Source organism: Pseudonaja textilis, chromosome Z (assembly GCF_049901715.1).
Source record: "Pseudonaja textilis isolate UNSWEBS1 chromosome Z, rPseTex1.2, whole genome shotgun sequence".
Classification (NCBI taxonomy): Eukaryota; Metazoa; Chordata; class Lepidosauria; order Squamata; family Elapidae; genus Pseudonaja; species Pseudonaja textilis.
Window position 1 is genome coordinate 23,514,959 of NC_142008.1, and position 18,704 is coordinate 23,533,662.

Below are 18,704 nucleotides of genomic sequence, written 5' to 3' on the forward strand. Positions count from 1 at the left end.
GATTTTCCATATTGTGAAGACCTTTCTGGTTGTACTTAAAGCTTATATTAACGTCTGATAAATCCTATAAACCAATGGGAAAAATCCAGCAGGAGGGAGGTAGAGAGATACAATCTATACTTCAGTCCGGATATTTCATGGTGGTTTTCCTCCCAAGTACTCTTGATGCCAGTCTTTGTTCAGTGTATGGACCCAGATAAAGTATAGCCAAATTCCTTGATGTTTTGTAAAATACACATCAGAGTGTATTTTTGAACAGTTGATTGGTTCAAGAGAGCATAATTTTAATGGGTAATAAGGGTTTGCTACAAAAATATAACTAGAGGAGCCATGGTGGCACAATGGTTAAAATGTAATGTTGAAGCCTAACTCTGCCTACATCTTGGAGTTGTTGAGCAGCTCAAGGTTGACTCAGCTTTCCATCCTTCTAAGGTCAGTAAAATCAGGACCCAGATTATTTTGGTAGCAATATGGTGAGCAAATGTAAATTGCTCAGAGAATGCTGTAAAGTACTATGAAGCGAAGTATTATTGCTATTAAAACGAGATAAGTGTTGGAAGAATTGGGATATATTTACATACTTTGCATTACTATGTAACAAGCAAGTCTTCAAATTCTTTGTAAACTGATCAATCCTTCTGGCATGAATTTCTGTTAGTGCAGATGTGGGAATTTCTTACTGAGGAATTCTTGATCAAAGCAAACTAAGTCTGATCAGAGGTATGAGATGGGAGCTATTAAACTTTCTGTGAGAATTAGCTGAGGGGGTCTTTTCCAACTTTATGTAATCTCTTTAAAGCTTTGTGTGTTTAAGCAACCGAGATTCTTCATTTCTACAGCTGTCTTCCAGTCTCCATCAAATCTTGTACGTATGTATGTGTGTGTGTATGTATGTATGTTACACACACACACACAAGTTTCTGCAGGTTTTTTTGGCAAGGTTTTGCAGAAGTGGTTTGTCATTGCCTCCTTCCTAGGACTGAGAGAAAGCAACTGGCTTAAGGTCCCCAGCTGGGTTTGTGCCCAAGGCACTAGAACTCATAGTTCCCTAGTTTCTAGCCTGATGCCTTAGCCATTACACCAAACTGACTGGCAAAATATTGTTAGAAGTTAATTTTTAGGGAAAAATGAAAATATCCTGCTGAAGTGGTATTAGCATGTGGTGTATTCTAAGAACATGTACAACCTTACTAGTAAGAATAATACTAGTCTATTTTTCTTAAAATAACTAAAAAAACTAATATTGCAGCATAAAAGGACAGACATCCTTACACAGAATGTCTGTCATTGATAAATCACATGTTCTTAAAAATATAGCAACATCCTGAAAGAAAGTCAGTTGGTTTCCCTTTTTTCAAATTAAAAATGTAGTTGGACAGCATTTAAATAGTTAGCCAAAGTTTCTGGCTTCATATTATTACTTCCGCTATGCTACACATACAATGTACTACACAGTAGCCTGAAAGTAGTTATTTTAACCTTAAGTAGCCTCTGTTCACTAAAATAAAATTAAGGATTAAGCTAAATTTCAAATTAGTTAATTTAATTTGAAATAATATCCACTTAATCACTTCACTATGCAAGAATGACTTCTCCGTTACCAGATAGCCCTCAGCAGCCAAGTTTTTTTTTAAAAAAACTGCCTGGGATAACATAAAAATCTTGCACAATATGAAGCTTGAAATAAGAAACTGGAGCTCAGTAAAAATCCAGCACATAATAAAATAAGATATTACTGTGTAGAGAATAGAAACTGCAGTGTGTTCTCTTTTATTATAAAAATGCTGCTTTTTAATTTATGTCTCAAATAGAAATAGGCAATGTACATAATAACTCATCTTGCCCACTGTAAATATGATGAACCATCCAAGTATTTTTGAAATTATAAAGGAGTTAAAAATTTACCAATTTTTAGTACTGTCCTTTCTTAGCTTAGTTCTGAACTGGTTCATTTCCAGCATTAGTGTAATGGTATGTGGGAAAGATTTTAGGAGATGGGAAAAGATTATCTAAAGAACAATCAGATTAGGAGCCGCAATGCCTGCATAAGGGAAGAGAAAGAAACTCACAAAAGAGCCCCCCTCCCCAACTTATAAGGCTGTAAAAGAAACATGGAAGATTTGCACTTTTAAAGACTTTTAAGATTCTGTTAATGTGTTTTACAATAAAGTAGAATTAGAGCATTTTTTTTCTTATTTTTATGTGGATTACAGGTAGCTCTTGATTTGTAACGATTCATTTAGCAACCATTCGAAGATAGAACAGCGCTCACAACAAATTACAAGCAGTCCTTATACTTCAACCGTTATAGCATCTCTACAGTCACATGATTGAAATTTGGGCACTTGGCATGTATTTACGATGGTTGCAGCATCCTTGGGATATACAATAGCCATTCTAACCTTCCTAGACAGCTTCCAACAAGTAAAGTTAATGAGCGAACTCAGATTTGCTTAACGACTCATGATTCACTTAACAACTGCAGTAATTAGCTTAATTCTGTGGCAAAAATGGTCATAAAATTGGATATAACTTAAACAACTGTCTTGCTTAGCAATTCTGATTCCACTTGTCTACTTATACACAGAAAGGCTGCATCAAAATTAACTGTTATGCCATACTGCATTAGATCACATCAACAACAGAATGCTAACTAGACAAACCTTTTATAGGCTAAGAAAGGATTTAATTTTGTGATGATCACTCTGTGAAGTGCAATGCCATTTTGAAGATTTCAGTAGTCTCCAGGATTTTATTCCTGCCATTGAAAAATAAAATTCGAGACAAATGTACAGGCATGTTTAGTGTAGGTGTGCCTACTTCCCATATTTAAAAAACAGAAAAAGCATTTCACTTTTCACTCTGCAGACCTCTGTGGCCCACAAGGACCAAAAAAATATTTTAAAAGGCCTGTGCTGATCTAATCAATCAAGCAATGGCAGATTCAAATGATCAAACATCTGTATCACTTGAAGTAAGTCATAAGCTGACTAGAATGAGAATTGGAGCCCAATTATATCTGGAGGATCATACATCTCCCAGCACAATCTTAAGATTTCTTTTACGTAACGACATGATGTCACCAAGGAGACTTATTGCAGATATTGTCATCAATTTTCTTTTTTTACAATATAGAACTTTTATCTCTATATTGGTGCAGAACAGTTTTAACCATTCTGGATAATCTAAAGGGAGCTATAAAAACAGTACGTAACTTCAAACAGGGCATTAAATATGTTCTGAAAAATTTGGGTTCACTCAATTTTTTTTAGATGTCACTAAGTAATTCTCTCGAGTTCAGCACTGACTTGTTATAAAACAGACACTATTTCTGAAACAATATTTGGCAGTGATATCTAGAAGCATCCACCTGAAAGGACAAGCCCTTGCAGAGTGTATTTCCATCCCAACATTTTAGAAATTTCTTATTTGGATTAAAACAAAAGACTATATACAAGAGATGAATCAAAGGTAACATATAGCCATTTAAAAAACCACTTATTTTCTAAAATTCTGATCCTAAGTAATTTTGTCTCAAAATTACTTAGGATCTTGGCATAAACCAAGATTTTTCACTTTCAGATTTACAAGATTTCTGGTAGCCTTACAATAAAGTAGAATTAGCTCATCTTGTCCTATTTCTTATCTTACCTACCGGAAAGGTCTTTTTTCACGTATTAAATATTAAAATTCATTTGTTGTATTAACATCATTTGACATCACATGAAGATAATAGCTGAGAAGATAATCCAACTATTGCAGCAATATTAAAAAAAGCTGTTTTCCTGCCACAATACACATTCACTATCTCACATTACTGAATTTAAGAAAGTGTATTGGTCTTTCTCAGTGATTAAGTTGATCAATTCAGTGGCTTTCTATTTACAGTTGAAGTTCATCCTGTGTTCCATTGATCCTTATTTGGGAAGATGGTTCCCCCAATACTCTACCTTCACAGATGGTATTCTCATTCTAATAAACAGGGAGCAAGAATACAGGATGGAAGCAGTGTTGGGAGTATAGTCCCAAAGGACCTTTTGATAGTCAGTTTGGTCAATTTTAGCATTCTGAGGACTGGCCACTTTTTAAACATGCTGCTGAATTGCTCTGGTTTACAAGGTTAATTCTACAAGTTAATTTCACAATGGTAATGAAGTAAAACACTTCTCAAGAACTGCATGAAGTGAAATGACAAGGTCACTGAAAGAAACAGCACCTCTCAAAGCAAGTGTGAAAAAAGTGTATGTTTAGTATAACAGTTACACACAAAAAAGTAAAGAGTGAAAAATACTGCAACCACTGTAATAAAGGTTTAGCTGAGATAAGGTAATCAGATAGTGAGCTCAAAATCAGGATCATAAATGAGATCATTGAAATCCTATGTTGTTAAGAAAAAAAAGAGCTATTGGTTGCACATAATGAAATAATCAGGACAGCATAATTAATATGCATAACATATTTAGAAAATATCCTCTTGCTTCATGAGGTCTAGCCACCAAGGCAAATCCTAAACATCCGTCTTTCTTATCACATTAAGCTTACCACCAGATTACTAATTACATTATACCAATTTTGAATAGTGTTTCAGGACTGCAATTATTCAAAGGAATTTAATTTGCCATTTTGTTTTAAATATTTATGTCTATGTGCACTTGCTGAGTACATTATAACCAGAGGTGGTATTCAACCAGTTTGCACCGGCTTGGGCGACCAAGTAGCGGTGATTTGTCATGGGTCGCTGAACCAGCGGCGACCCCTGGCTAGCCATGCCCCCGCCCCGGTCGCTCACTTGCCCTGGTCGCTCTCCTAGCTTTCCCTACCACATGATTACCGCAGCGTAGCTCGGGCACAGCTGTTGCACATGCGCACTACATGTGCAGCCACTACATATGCAGCGCACGTGTGCAGAGGCCCTGGACATCCACTCACCCACCTGCCCGCCCTCCCAGAGCATGCTTTTTTCCTTCTCCCAGTGGACACGCCTCTTCCAGCCCAGCCCAGCCAGCCAGTAGGTGGCCACATGTCTAGATGCCCCTTTTTCAGTGCAAGAAGCCTCCCCCAACTGGATGGCTGCTCTCCTCCTTCTCTGCCTGTTTGTTCTATATGGCCGAGGAGGAGGAGAGAAGCTGTCTGGTTGTGCTGAAAAAGGGGCGTCTGGAGACCAAAAAAAAGTCACCTCCAGCCACCTCTTTCGGAGTGCTGCACCACTGCGTCGGACTTTCTTGGACAAGTCCCTTCGGTGCAGTGGGCTCAATGGGGTGGACCTGTGTAGCTGGTGCCTAGAACGCAGCAGCGTGTTGGAGAAGCATAGCAAAGCTACTGCAAGAAGCCTATAGCCTTTCAGTGCAGGAGGAAGGAAGGTAAGGAAGGTTTCAGGCAGTCGGAAAAGCTGCCTAGCCCAGAGCTGCCGATGGGTGGGGGTGAGGTTGCAGACCCTTGCTTGAATTTCCCAGCCCCAAAAGCAGGAGCAGAGGAAGTCCCGCCCATGGCCCCTTTGTTGGACCCGGAAGCCTTGCCTGCCGGCTCTTTTGGGTAACGCAGGACTGGAGACTGGCCAGGAAGAACCCTTGTAATGAATGATGCTGCCAGGTGCTTATAAGCATGTGTGTGTGTTTGTTTCAGGTGGGTCTCCTCTCCTAGCTTTAGAAGGAGAGAGGGAAGGAGGAAGGGGAGGGATAGAAGGACAGGGAGAGAGGGAGGTAAAGAGAAAGAGACAGAGAAAAAAGAGAGAAAAAGAGATGGAAACAGAGAAAGAGATGGAGAAAGAGAGAGAGAGAGAAGAAAGAAAAGGAGAAAAGTGAAAGAAAGAAAAAGAGAAAGAGAAAGGAAGAAAGGGGATAGACAAAGAAAATGGATGGAAGGAAGGGAGAGAGAGAGAGAAGAAAGAAAGAAAGAAAGAAAGAAAGAAAGAAAGAAAGAAAGAAAGAAAGAAAGAAAGAAAGAAAGAAAGAAAGAAAGAAAGAGGGAGGAAGGGGAGAAAGTGAATGAGATATATGGATGAATGGATACATTGAAGGAGGGAGGGAGGGAGAGAAAAAAGGAGAGGAAGGAAGGACACAAACCCTGGCTTCAGAAGACTCTTTGAAATAGCACAGCAATGTAGAGCTGGAAGGATCTCAGAGGTCATCTTCTAGTCCAAGGGACTTCAAACTTGGCAAGTTTAAGACTTGTGAACTTCAACTCCCAGAATTCCTGAACTAACATGACTGGAGGAGGAATTCTGGGAGTTGAAATCCACAAGCCTTAAAGCTGTCAAGTTTGAAGGCCCCTATTCTAGTCCAATCCCCTGCTCCAGCAGGAGATCCTTACAGAATCATAGAATAGCAGAGTTAGGAGGAACCTTGGAGGCCATCTAGTCCAACCCCCTGCTCTAGCGGGAAACCTTATATCATATGGAATATGGATTATTTTGGTGCCTCTAACAGAGAAGAAAATTGGCAGAGGAGTTTACAAGGACAAGGTTGCCATGCAGAGGAAGGCAGGGATAGTCCTTCACTTATAACCATAATTAAGCCCAAAATTTTGGTTGCTAAGCAAGAGCGTTATTAAGTGAGTTTTACTCAGTTTACATTTTACTCAATCCATGATATCTTTTGGGTCTAACGGTCATGTGCAGGCTAGGAAGTAAATCTGAAGGTGTGTGCAATGTTCTAATGTACAGGAGTTATAGTTAAATGTGTGGCAGTAAGTGGACTATGGGTGTGTTTTTCCAAACACAGTGAGACTGAATGTGTATAGTTTTAGAAGAGCTCTGTGTGTGTGTGTGTGTGTGTGTGTGTGTGTGCAAACACATACAGTATAGTAGATAATGTATCTTTTTGTGTGCCTTTACACACACTATACTATGTAATATATACATACACATATGGCATATATACATAGGATTAAATAGTGTATTTTGGATGTTCAGTAATAGTAAATAAATAGAGAGGAAAATTGTATCTCTTTGAAGCCAGGCAAGGCACCCCTTGATGTGAGTGATGTCAAATTGGCCACGCCCACCCAGTCACATGACAAAAAAGCCATGCCCACCAAATAAGCCACACTCACAGAACTGGTAGTAAAAAAATTTAAATCCTACCACTGATTATAACCAATGAAGTCTACTATCATGTCACTATCTTAGGCATACATGATCCCTGGAGAATTATACTTCAGATATAAAAGGTTACTTTGAAAGGTGACTAGGAGCACAATAAAAATGATATAGTTATTACTTTCAAAGAAGAGGCTTTAGCATTATGACTTAGAGGAAGGGGAAAGGTCTTGTCTTTCTCCTAAAGCAGTGGTCAGGGAACAGGGGTAAATTACCCCAAATGGGGTAAAAGTGAAAATCTGGGGGTAATGAGGAGGTTGCGCTGGCCAATGGCGGAACTATCGGCATAGCAGCAGTTATTAAAACACCCTTGAGGCAAATTTATCCCCTCCACCCCACCCTTGTTTCCTGGGTCGGAAATGACTCCAGGCTAGATTCTGCAAGAGCCGCGCCGCCCTTTTTTAGGGAAGGCGAGCTTCTGGCATAGGGCAGAGCATTTTGGGAAAAGGGACGCTTTCCCCGCGCTGCGATGACCGCACGCTTTTGCGCGCAGTTTGTGTCACCGTGGCTCCCAAATATCATCCTCCTTCCCGCTTTCTTGCCCCCAGGCCCTGCCTGCCTGCCAACTAGCCAGCCAGCCCGGCTCCCTCCCGAAGCCTCTCATCACTGCCAGGCACACAGGAAGCGAAGAGGCACCTGCAACTGCCGCCTTGGCCCCGAGAAAATTCCCAGAAGCCCTCGGGAAGCCTGGTGACATTTCATTCCCTGGGCGAGCTATCCCGCCTTCTTCCCAGCCGCGGGGGGGAGGGCACCTCCTCCCGCCTCGACCTCCAAATTATGTGTCAGCAGCCTGAGGTGGCCGGGGAGGGGGAGAGGCCGGGAGGGTAACGTCTGCGTTTATAAATTTTTTGGGGGTAAGAGGTAAAAAAGTTCCCTGACCCCTGTCCTAAAGGAAGAATAAGGTTAAATTAAATATAGGCATCCTATTTTTTCCTAATGTGGAGCCCTCTGGATGGATCAGAATATAACTTAGCTTTCCCAACCACACATTTTGACTATATTTTGAGGAAGGCATATCCATTTTGTTATGGATTTGAGGAATGCATCTCTCTTCTCTGTATCTTTTCCATTACACTTCTTTTCTGTGTCTTTTCAGTTTATCAGCTTGCTAACCAGATATATCTCTTCAAAATTCTATGAATAAACAAACAAGCAAGTAAAAACAACGTTGGATTATATGGAACATCTAAATAATGTCTCTAGCCTCTAAGAACTAAACCAAAACCCAAGTCAACAAAAGCATCAAAGAAATACACTATATATAGTTTGTTGTTTCAAAGGAAAGAATTGCTTTAACAAAATGTAGTATATTACAAAAGTAACATACTGCATTTTAATGGAATACATATTCATATTAGTTTTGGAATTTAAAATCAAGAATTAATACAGAATTATTATTTATTAGATGTTTATTTTATTATAAGGACAGCTATCAAAAGTAACCTTTTCGTGTTTTCATGTATAATCTCCCATAACACTTTCCCTTTTAATACAAAGTTTTCTGAAGTATTATTTGATACAAAAAACAAAACAAAACCCTGCTGCACATACCAAGAGCTCAGAGTTACAGCACTTCTATCCCAAAAATTCGGAGCCTAAAACTACTGGAAGAAAACCTAACATGGATTAAAAGGACATCTTTCAAAACTACATTGCATCAAAAAATCTCATCCATTAAGGATCCAATACATTGTCTGGCTAATTACAACTTCTTAACTGTTAAGACAATGGCTCAGTGCAATATTACTGAATTTACATCTCATTTAACACAGCCAGACATTTTTTTATGGTTTCATCATAATTCCTAACATATGGTGGTTGCAATTGACATATACTCTAATCCATGGGAAGGTAATTCATTCACTACTGAAGGCCTCATTGAAAATGCATCATGAACCAGAAGGTGAAAGCTTATTTCAATAATTTATGCACTTTAATTCCCTTTCTTAGCTATGGCACTTTCAAACACAGAGCTGATATATTACTCTGAAATACCTTCTGTTTTTGTAATGTGTCAAACAAACAACATTCTAGGACATTCTGTTTTATATGTACAAATTATCAATAATCGGTGAGATAATCAATAATTGGTAGGAATGTAGATATCACATAAATCTACTTGGCTAAGTAAGTGGGTATTTATTTAGAAAGACAGGATTGATGACAGGAAATTGGAGATGTTTTGATCCAGGCTGATATTACAGGCTGATACTACACAAATATTCTGTTCCATCAGAAAAAGGTAACATTGATAGCAATATATTCATATCTAAATAGTGTCCTGAGGACATAAGTAAGCTTTACTGATAGAATTTGTTTATGCCAGTGTGGAGGCATATTTATTCCACCAACACTATTAATTAAGGCCTAGAAATGTGATTTTAAATGTAAACAAGGAAACATATTCAGCAGCTGGATTAGACCTATTCTGGATATGTCTATAAACCCTTTGAAAATGAAACAAGACAGCAGACGTAAAATATTCTTTAAATTCCACTTGAATTTTCCTTTCAGAATATTCAGGAAATAGTCTCCTCCCACCACACCATCAATTACACTGATGTATCTCACCCACATGCAAAAGATATTCCAACTCTTGCACTACTCACCACTCCCAGAATTTTCTTCCATTTACCTTCTGCTAATCCCAAATCATTTTTATATTACTCTAGAGCAGATATTTCAAACACAAGGCCCGTGATGTGTTTAGACCTGGCCCACGGAATGGTGCCGTCCCACCCTATCCCCTGGGCGTGCACACAAGGGCCAGCGAGTGCGTGGAGCCTAGTGTCACTGAGAACTGTCTTGCCCCGCAGGCTGATTGCATTCCGAGAGCTTCCCTTTCACCCAGGATGCCAGCACTCGCTGCCTCCTGTGCGCGTTCCCAGGGGGCAAGGCTGAGGTGGCAGGGTGGCCTCTCACTGGCTCCAGGGCAGCCCCACAGATCTAAGGCTATGTTCCAGCTCGAAAGGCTGCCACCAGCCATATCCCTCGGTCTTCAAGGCCAACCACAACCCTCCTGTTGTCCTCAATGAAATTGAGTTTGATATCCCTGCCTTAGACCAATTGGCAAAGAATGCTTCTCAATAAATTCTAAGTGAAAGTTAAGCAAATTATGGAGAAAATATATTTATGTAGTCACTAGGACTAAAAAGTGACTTGATAGCAATTAATCAATCAATCCATTCATCCATGGAAAAAGTTGAAATGTATTGTTTCACAAAATTGATCAAGAAATTTCATAAGCACTATCACAAATGTAAACAGTTTTCCATATAAAGCAACATATCTTAAATTTGGACTAAATAATTTATGTCACATGATCAATTTTTAAAAATGCACTTTTATAGCCAACAGGGATAGAATATGAAAACATGACTTTAATTCTGAGAGATACTAGACAACTTGTGCCCTTCAGATTATCATTTCAGAGATATTTCTTTACCTAAACGGGAAAAAAAGAATGACCAAAAGAGGACAAAAATGCAGTGAGATCAATAGCAACCTTTGATTTCCTCCCAGCTTCCCCACTGTGTTCCTTAGGGGACTCTGGTGGGGAGCAGAAATTTTCTTTCCTTCCTTCCTTTCCTTCCTGCCTGTCTGCCTGCCTTCCCCCTCCCGTTCCCTTCCCCTCTGTGAGTGATCATGAGACTGGCTGGGAAACTGATGGAATGTTGTAAATGAAGATCACAAAAAAAACAGTGGGACCAGAAGCAACTTTCGACTTCCTACTGGTTATCCCAATTGATGTTGCTTGTGGAAAGCAAGCAGGGAGCATCACCACCATAGCACGACCTCTATACTGAGCCCCTTCTATACTGAGCGGAAGAGGGCTTTCCTGTCAACCCCCAGGCAGCCCTACTTTGTGGCTAGGGGGCTTGAATTGATACCTCATACTTCCCTCACTGCCCAGCATCATTAAGAGATTTCAGTTTTCAGCATCAATTCCAAAATAGACAATAGCTGTTCATCTGTCAAAATTTGCTGCCGACCAATTGATTGCAGGGTAAAGAAGAAGTGGGAAGAGGGTGAACATTTGGTGCTCCCATCTTCTCTTGAGCCACACAACCTATGGATTTCTGGAAAGTGTACAGTAGTTGCAAGGCATGATGGTGCTGAAACACCACGACTTGCACAAATTTCATTCCTATGGGAATCATGGATCTCAACATTCTGTAAGTTATTCTACTGGAATTACCTTGATTCAAAAATTGTTGACCTATATCTTCCAATCTCGAAGGTTACAAACAATAATTCAGTAATATATAATGTTCTATTTATTTAATGTTTATTTAAGGCATATATTTACTAATATAACATGCAACACAATATTGGCAAAATTCTTCTATTCTTTTTTCCTCATTCAGAAAAGTTATAAAATTTTTACAGTTTTGTTGAATCATATCAAAGGTTTAATTGAAATAAGCTGCAATGGTTTAGACAAAATGTAGGCTGGAAGGAATAAATGCTACATGTGTATAGGGAAAAAAAAACCTCCTCTATTGTCACTTATCACATATTAGGGGAAACAAAAACTTAACAATAATTATGGTGGCTTGATGAGAAATGTAACACTATATTTTGAAAACATTAGAATGGGAAAATTAATTTAAATTCAGGGAAATGTTGACCCTTTGGTTATGAGATGAATAACAGAACAAAAAGTCCTAATAAATATCAGAGCAAGGAACCATGGAACAAAACATATGCAAAAATGCAATACTCACTATTTGTATGTTTCTGAACGAATATATTCAAACACATGAGAAACACCCAGTTGGAATTGATCTGCAATAGGAGTTACCCATGGATTATTTTCTGCTTTGAAGACTTGCTTTTGACCTGTCAAATCCAAGTTTCCTGAAAAAATTAAAACAGGAATTTAATATTGCTGAAGAACATCTGATTACAAGAAGAATGCTTTAATACTATCTAGGAAGGAGAAAAAAAAATAGGAGGAAGCAAAAAAGGCAACAACAGCAAGTGCAGCATGAATATGCAAATTCCTACATATTGAGTAGATCAATATGTGACCTAGAAGAGAGGTGTGAAAATCTATTACACTTGGAATGATCTAGTCAACACCTGATAAATTAACTCTGGGGAAGGGAGAAGATCTTGAGGTATGTATGGGCTGTGTTGGAAACTTCTGCAAATTGGAGATTCATTATCCTTGCCCTGAAGGTTTGAAATTGAACCTTCCTATGAAGTCCTGAAGGGAGAGATATCAAATCTTGTGATACCCCCTGCTTCTTATAAAAAATATTTGAAAGGCTGAATTAACAAACATGGATAGTTTAACTGGTATATTTTCATAAAATTCATATGCTCATGAATATATGAAATTTTAGTCTCTAACTCTGTCTTTTAGAGTCTTTTAAACATGAAAACCATGCAAAACCTAAAAGCCATCTAAAACCGAAAACCATCTTTGTCTTTTGGACCATCCAAGTATATTGACTTCTGTGAAAATACTTGCATGTGATTTGAAATAGAAGATTTTATTTGAGAGAAGGTATGCTGAGTTAACTACCATGTGAGAGGTGAGGTAAGCCAGGGTTGATAACATGCAATTTTGGATGTGGCCCTATTCTCTTGTCCCTTGTCATGCCCCTGTCGGAATCTGAATCTGAGGGGGAAGACGAACACCTGAGAGACAGTGGGAGTCATTCCATTGGCTGTGGAGGAAACTGGGGAAGGGCTGGGCAGAGCAGGGGGAGAGATAGAACATGGGAGAGGGGTTCAGATGAAGACAAGGCCCACCCCCTCCTCATCTTAGGGCACACAGGGAAGAACGCAGAAGAGAACAATGTGGATTGCATGCTTACGAGGAAGGAAAAGGCCCCCACACCTGGGGATGGAATTTAAAGTAGAGGCAGCTGGGAGGGGTGTTTGTCAGGGACAAATAGTGAATTTATCTAATGTTGTGAGTTTTAGCCTGCATTCCTGGCATTCCTTCTGTCTGTGTGAATTATTGCCATGCTTCTATGTGCTTATCTACCTTGCTGCAATTATTGGATTCATTATCTTACCCTGCTGGATTGATTGATTGCAGTCATTCTGCTTATAGCATTTGGAGTATCTGCAGCCAGAGGCTGTTGTAGATTCGTGGGAGAGCTTTTCTCCAGGCTGGAGAGTAACTGGGACGTTGGGGGCGAAATTGGAGCAAATAAAGGGACTCATACCTATTTTCTGGCTGGGTTGCCTTCATGCCACGCCCCGGGTCATCACAACTCTCAACATCTATTGCTGTGCTTACTCCTTGCCAACTACTTATACACATTCTCCTGCCTGGCAACGACCACTCCTGAATCATGGTATTAGCAATCTGTGTACTTCTCCTACTCGGCATGAACCACCCCAGCCAAGCCCAACAATGCTTGTGCTGGTCACCCACACAGCTTCCCTTATCCATATACTTTGCACTGCAGGCAAGTTACCTGCCTGCTGGCCTGCTTACAAACCACCAGGACTTAACAACCCACTTACTTAACAACCCACAATTGTCACTTAATTATATGGACAACTGGGATTGCCATCACTAAGTGATGCAGTCACGTGACATTGCACTTCGTAATCATATTGCTTTCTGATTGAAATTCCAGTCTCAATTACCATAGTTAAGTGAGGATTATCTGTAAAGCAAGCACTAGACACACCTCACCAAAGAAGGTATTACACAATTCCAGTAATGCTGGAAAGATTGCTATGAAATATCTACTAACTATATGATTAGCATGGAAATCAAAAAATGATGTTAGGATTTGATTAAGAATACATGTAAAGAAGTTTTCTTTCATATACTGTAGTCCGAGACCACGATAGTAGCATAAGCTACATGATGGCCGGAGCTTCATAGCACTCTCAGATGTCAGAATATCTATATTTAAGTGGGTACAATTGGCAAACTTCTTGAGATTTCAAGCAAGATTTCAAATCAGAATACAAAGGTGGGATTCTACTGGTTCGGACCGGTTCAGACGAACCGGATGTTGAAGTTACATCTGGTTCACCAAACCAATTTTTTACCCGATGAGCTGGCCCCATCTACCCCACCCCGCCCCTTCCAGGAGTCCCCATGTGGCCCATTTTTGATGGAGGTAAGTGCAGGGTCTGCATGGAGGCTCTGGGACGGGGAAAAATGGGCCTTCCGGAAGTCTGGAAACAAGCCTGTTCCAGTTTCTGGAGGGCCTTCAGAGGCCAGGGGAGGCCATTTTCACCCTCTGAGAGGCCCGAGGGAAGCCTCTGGACTTTTGGGAGGACGAAAAATAACCCTGCTGGAACTACCGGAAGTCCGGAAATTGGGCTGTTTCTGGCTTCCAGTGGGCCTCCAGAGCCTGGGGGAAGTCATTTTTGCCCTCCCAGAGGCCTGGGAGAGGCCTCTGGATCCTTAAGAGGGCAAAAAATGGCCATCTTGGAAGTGTCGGAAGTCCAGAAATAGGCCTGTTTCCGGGCTTCCAGTGAGCCTCCAGAGCCCGGAGGAGGCTATTTTCTCCCTCCCAGAGGCCTGGGGGGAAGTTCCAGACCCTTGGGAGGGCGAAAATGGCATCCCTGGGCTCTGGAGGCCCACCAGAAGCTGGAAACAGGAAGTAAGCCACGTGCACCAGGCCACACCCACTGAGCAACCAGGAAGCGAACCAGTTGCTGGGATTTTTGAATCCCACCCCTGGCTGAATTCCATTTTAGAATAATAACACAATACAAGGAAGAAACAAAAGGTATCATATTTTTGATCAAGGTTTTTTGGAAATTTAAGTTCCAGCCAAAAGTACCGTATATACTCGAGTATAAGCCGAGTTTTTCAGCACATTTTTTGTGCTGAAAAAAACCCCGGCTTATACTCGAGTCAGAATCCTCTGAAAAAAAATGGTGTGGAGCTCCGGAGCTGGGTAGCCGCTTCCCTGCTTCCGTGTTTCCTTTGCAACTTGTAAGCATGGGGGCAATCGGAAGCAGAAAAGTTCTTGCATGAGGATATATTGTTTTTTCTTTAACTGTTTTTTTTGGGGGGGGAAAGTCCCACCGTCATGTGAGAATGCTCAGACACGAAATCTATCCGCCTGAAAATAAGTGTGTGTGTGGGGGATTTTAACAGAGGGAAGACATAGGGAGAAGGCAAAAGCAACGGCAGCTCCTCCAGCGCCGTTCACCCCACCCTGCCGCCACAGCGTTCAATCCAGTGCTCCGTTCTGCCTGCCTGCCTTCGTTTCTGGTTGTTTCGGAGCAGCTTCGGCTGAGTAAAAGAGGCGAATAGTTATTATTCTCAGCCAAAGCTGCTCCGAAATAACCAGAAACGAAGGCAGGCAGGCAGGCAAACGGAGCACTGGATTGAACCATGGGAGGCGGGTGGGGGTGAACGGGCGCTTTGAGGAGCTGTGCCGACAGGAAAAGCCACCCTGCCGGCTTCTTTGAAGCAGTTTCTTCCTGGGCTGGTGAAGGAGCGAGAGAGCGACTGAGAGAGGAACGAGGCGGAGGAAACCGAAGCCACTGAGCTGGAGAGCAGGACAGGCTTTGGTTGCTTCCTCCTCCCTTCTTTCCTTGTGTTCTTGATCCTGATCCCAGCAGCATTCACCGAAGGCGAAGAAAGCCGCCATTTTTATTTTATTTTTATTTTCTTTTTGCCCGGTACCAAATGATCCACGGACCAGTAGCGGTCCAGCCCGTGGTTGGGGACCCCTGCCATAGTGGATATAGCCAAAATGTACTTGAATTTTTTTGAAATATATGTGTTATTCTCCTTAATGTGTCAACAACTAAGAATGACTTAATATATTTTTCAAAATCTATTTTGACTGTGATTCCTATATTTTATATATTGATCTAAGGCTTTATAGCCAACATCAATTCCATGATTATGAGCCTCTGAACTAATACTATGTGGTCTAATTAGCTATTATTTCTGAGTCTGAAAACTTATCCATTGAATAAAGATGCCTTGACACACACTCTAGACTGATAATTATTTTGTCAGTGAGGTTAGACAAGTAATTTAATCCATAAGAACAAAAATAACTTAAAAGGTATCTACAAGTCAACAAGAAAAACTCAAGAAATGATTCTATCAGCTAAGGATTGCATAAGATCACTTTTATCATCAGACGTTTATCATATACCTTTAAGTTACAGAAAGCTACAAAATTAGTACTAATATTTAATTAAAGGAATATAATTGAATATTTTTAGTTACATTTGTCAAATCCAAATTTTATTTTGATATCCTCAGTGTACAATATATTCTTATGTAAAGATTCAACATCATTTTTTGATTCTCTATATACCTTCAAATCATCTTTCTATAACAAGTGAAATATTTTCCACTTTGCTTTTACAGCTCATATTCAAATTTTATTTTATTCAGGATATGAATGAGATTTATTACTGAAATCATAAGCAGCAATGGAATTAAAGAATTCCCCTTGAAAAAAAAAACTTTCCTAGTGTTCATATTTCTAATTTTTCACTATTTACCATCAAAATTATCTTCCATTTTTCTATAGTTTTTTTAAAACAAATTCTGGAGGTCTGCTCTAATGCCACTTATTTCCAAAAATTTCTGTATCTACTTACGCAGGCAATAAAACCCTTTTTATAATCTATCCAAGTTCTTTTTGTAAACTGGTTTACCTTGGACATTTTTACCATCATTTCAATCAATAATTAATCTTTTAATCTCATTAATTCTGATTTTTTGATCATGTGGATACAATTTTTGAATATGTACCGTAATTTCAATTTGCACTTGCAAATAAACCAATTAGTTGTTTGAATATTGTTGGCAAGTGAATTGATTTGTAATTGCATGCAAAAATAGATGACTAGTAGAATTTTAAATACTATTTTTCCAAATTTTCCAAATTTTGAAGCACTTTATTAAAATGATTTGCCACTTTTTCATGGAAGTCAATTGCTGGTTAGACTGTGCATTCTATCCGAAGCTGCTTATGCCTTTCACCAAATATTACGCACCCCGTGCCCTCTGTCCCTAGGTTTCCTATGCTTGCACATACCATGAAAACTCTTTCCCTGTGCTTGCACAAATCCCAGGCCCTCCACCGCTGGCCTCCTTGTGCTCATGCTGCACTCTTCCTCTTTGGCCTTCCTGAGCTGCTCAAACAGTTCTCTAAATACCCCCCCCCCTTCATACTCTCCCTTCCTTCCTTCTGAGATTGTAAAGACTGTGAGAAATGTAAACTTTCGTCTAAAATTCTGTTAATGTAGCTTTACTATAAAGTACTATATGCCTATCTGATTTTATTTCCAGTCTGGTCTATTTGGGAAGGCTACTAATACTACAAATAATGATCAATAATCATTATTGCTCAATAATGATCTAAAGTTACAATGATGCTGAACAAGAGACACTTGCAACTGGTCCTTAAAGTTCCATCACAGCAGATTTATGTGACTGTGATTCAGATGGTTGGCAACTAACCCATACTTCTCAAAAGATTCTTTTTCTCAAAGATTCTGCTGCAACCATCAGCAAAGCTCCACAACACTTGCTCTGCTAGCACTCTTCTATAGCACTCTTGAACACGCTGCTTGCAAATGAGGGACTTGCAACTTCCTGCCAGCTTCTCCATTCGCTTTGTTTATTGGAAGTCAGCAGCAAGTCATGGTTGCATCAGGTCCTTATTTAACAATCCACAATTCTTGGTTAATGGCAGCGATGAGAATTGCCATTACTAAGCAATTGGTCACATGATATCATGCTTTATCACTGCATTGCTTAGCAATGGAAATTCTGATCCCAACTTCTATTGTTGCACAAGGAATATCTGTATTATTAATATTCGTAGCTAATTGTACCAGCACTTGCGATGCGATATCTCTAAAAGCTCTGTTCTAAGGATAAATCTTTTTTGATCCATTAATTTCTGTTCATTGGTTTCTGAAAGTGGTTAGTTGTGTTTCCAAATAGTAATTAGAATAGTAAATTCATCAATTTCAGGACTTTATTTGAAGCAGCATTTCATAATTATTCAATGTTCTTCAAACTGGCCATTTAATTTGCTTTGCTGTTTTTCCCAGGCTGTCCTGATTGCTTAGGATTGATGTCCAGAAGCCATAGTGCCTGATCCCTGTTGATCAGGCAAAAAACCAAGTCTTTATTTATTTTGTGTGTTTACCATTAACACGGTTGTGTTTTGACTATACTTCATCAGGTTTCTCTACCAAGATCTGCCAGGTATGGTTGAATCTACCAGTAGCTAAGCTGCTTACAAGCATAGTTCATGCTATCGTGAGAGACAGAAGCCCTTTTTACTGAAGTAAAGAAGATTTCAGGATCAGAATGTTAAATATTTTAGAATAATAACCATTATTATTGATATTTTGCTCCGTGGCACAAAATCTCATGCTGGCATTTAACATCTGCTTAGGTAGACAACTTCTAATTGATGATTTTAGAAGTTAATGTAAATCATTTTTATTTTGAGTTTGGAAGCAAATTTGAGAGGCTTAGGCATGGTTCTATCATCACAGCAATTTCTAATTAGAATTTCCCAGTAAGATGATTCTCTCTATTCTCAACTTATATTTTCCATGATCTACATACCCTACTATGAATAAAACAAGCTTGATGTAATTAGAAAAAAATCTAACTCATGCA

At 39.6% G+C, this 18,704-nt stretch overlaps 1 protein-coding gene across 4 annotated transcripts in view; it reads right to left on the reverse strand.

Annotated features, from left to right (window-relative positions):
* RSU1 (Ras suppressor protein 1) overlaps window positions 1–18,704 on the reverse strand; it is a 78,323-nt gene that overhangs the window by 27,480 nt on the left and 32,139 nt on the right. For all 4 annotated transcript variants that reach the window (XM_026716123.2, XM_087917105.1, XM_026716124.2 and 1 more), the window contains one exon: window positions 11,824–11,956. In XM_026716123.2, coding sequence (XP_026571908.1) covers window positions 11,824–11,956 — 133 coding nt within the window. The remainder of the gene's footprint in view (window positions 1–11,823; window positions 11,957–18,704) is intronic.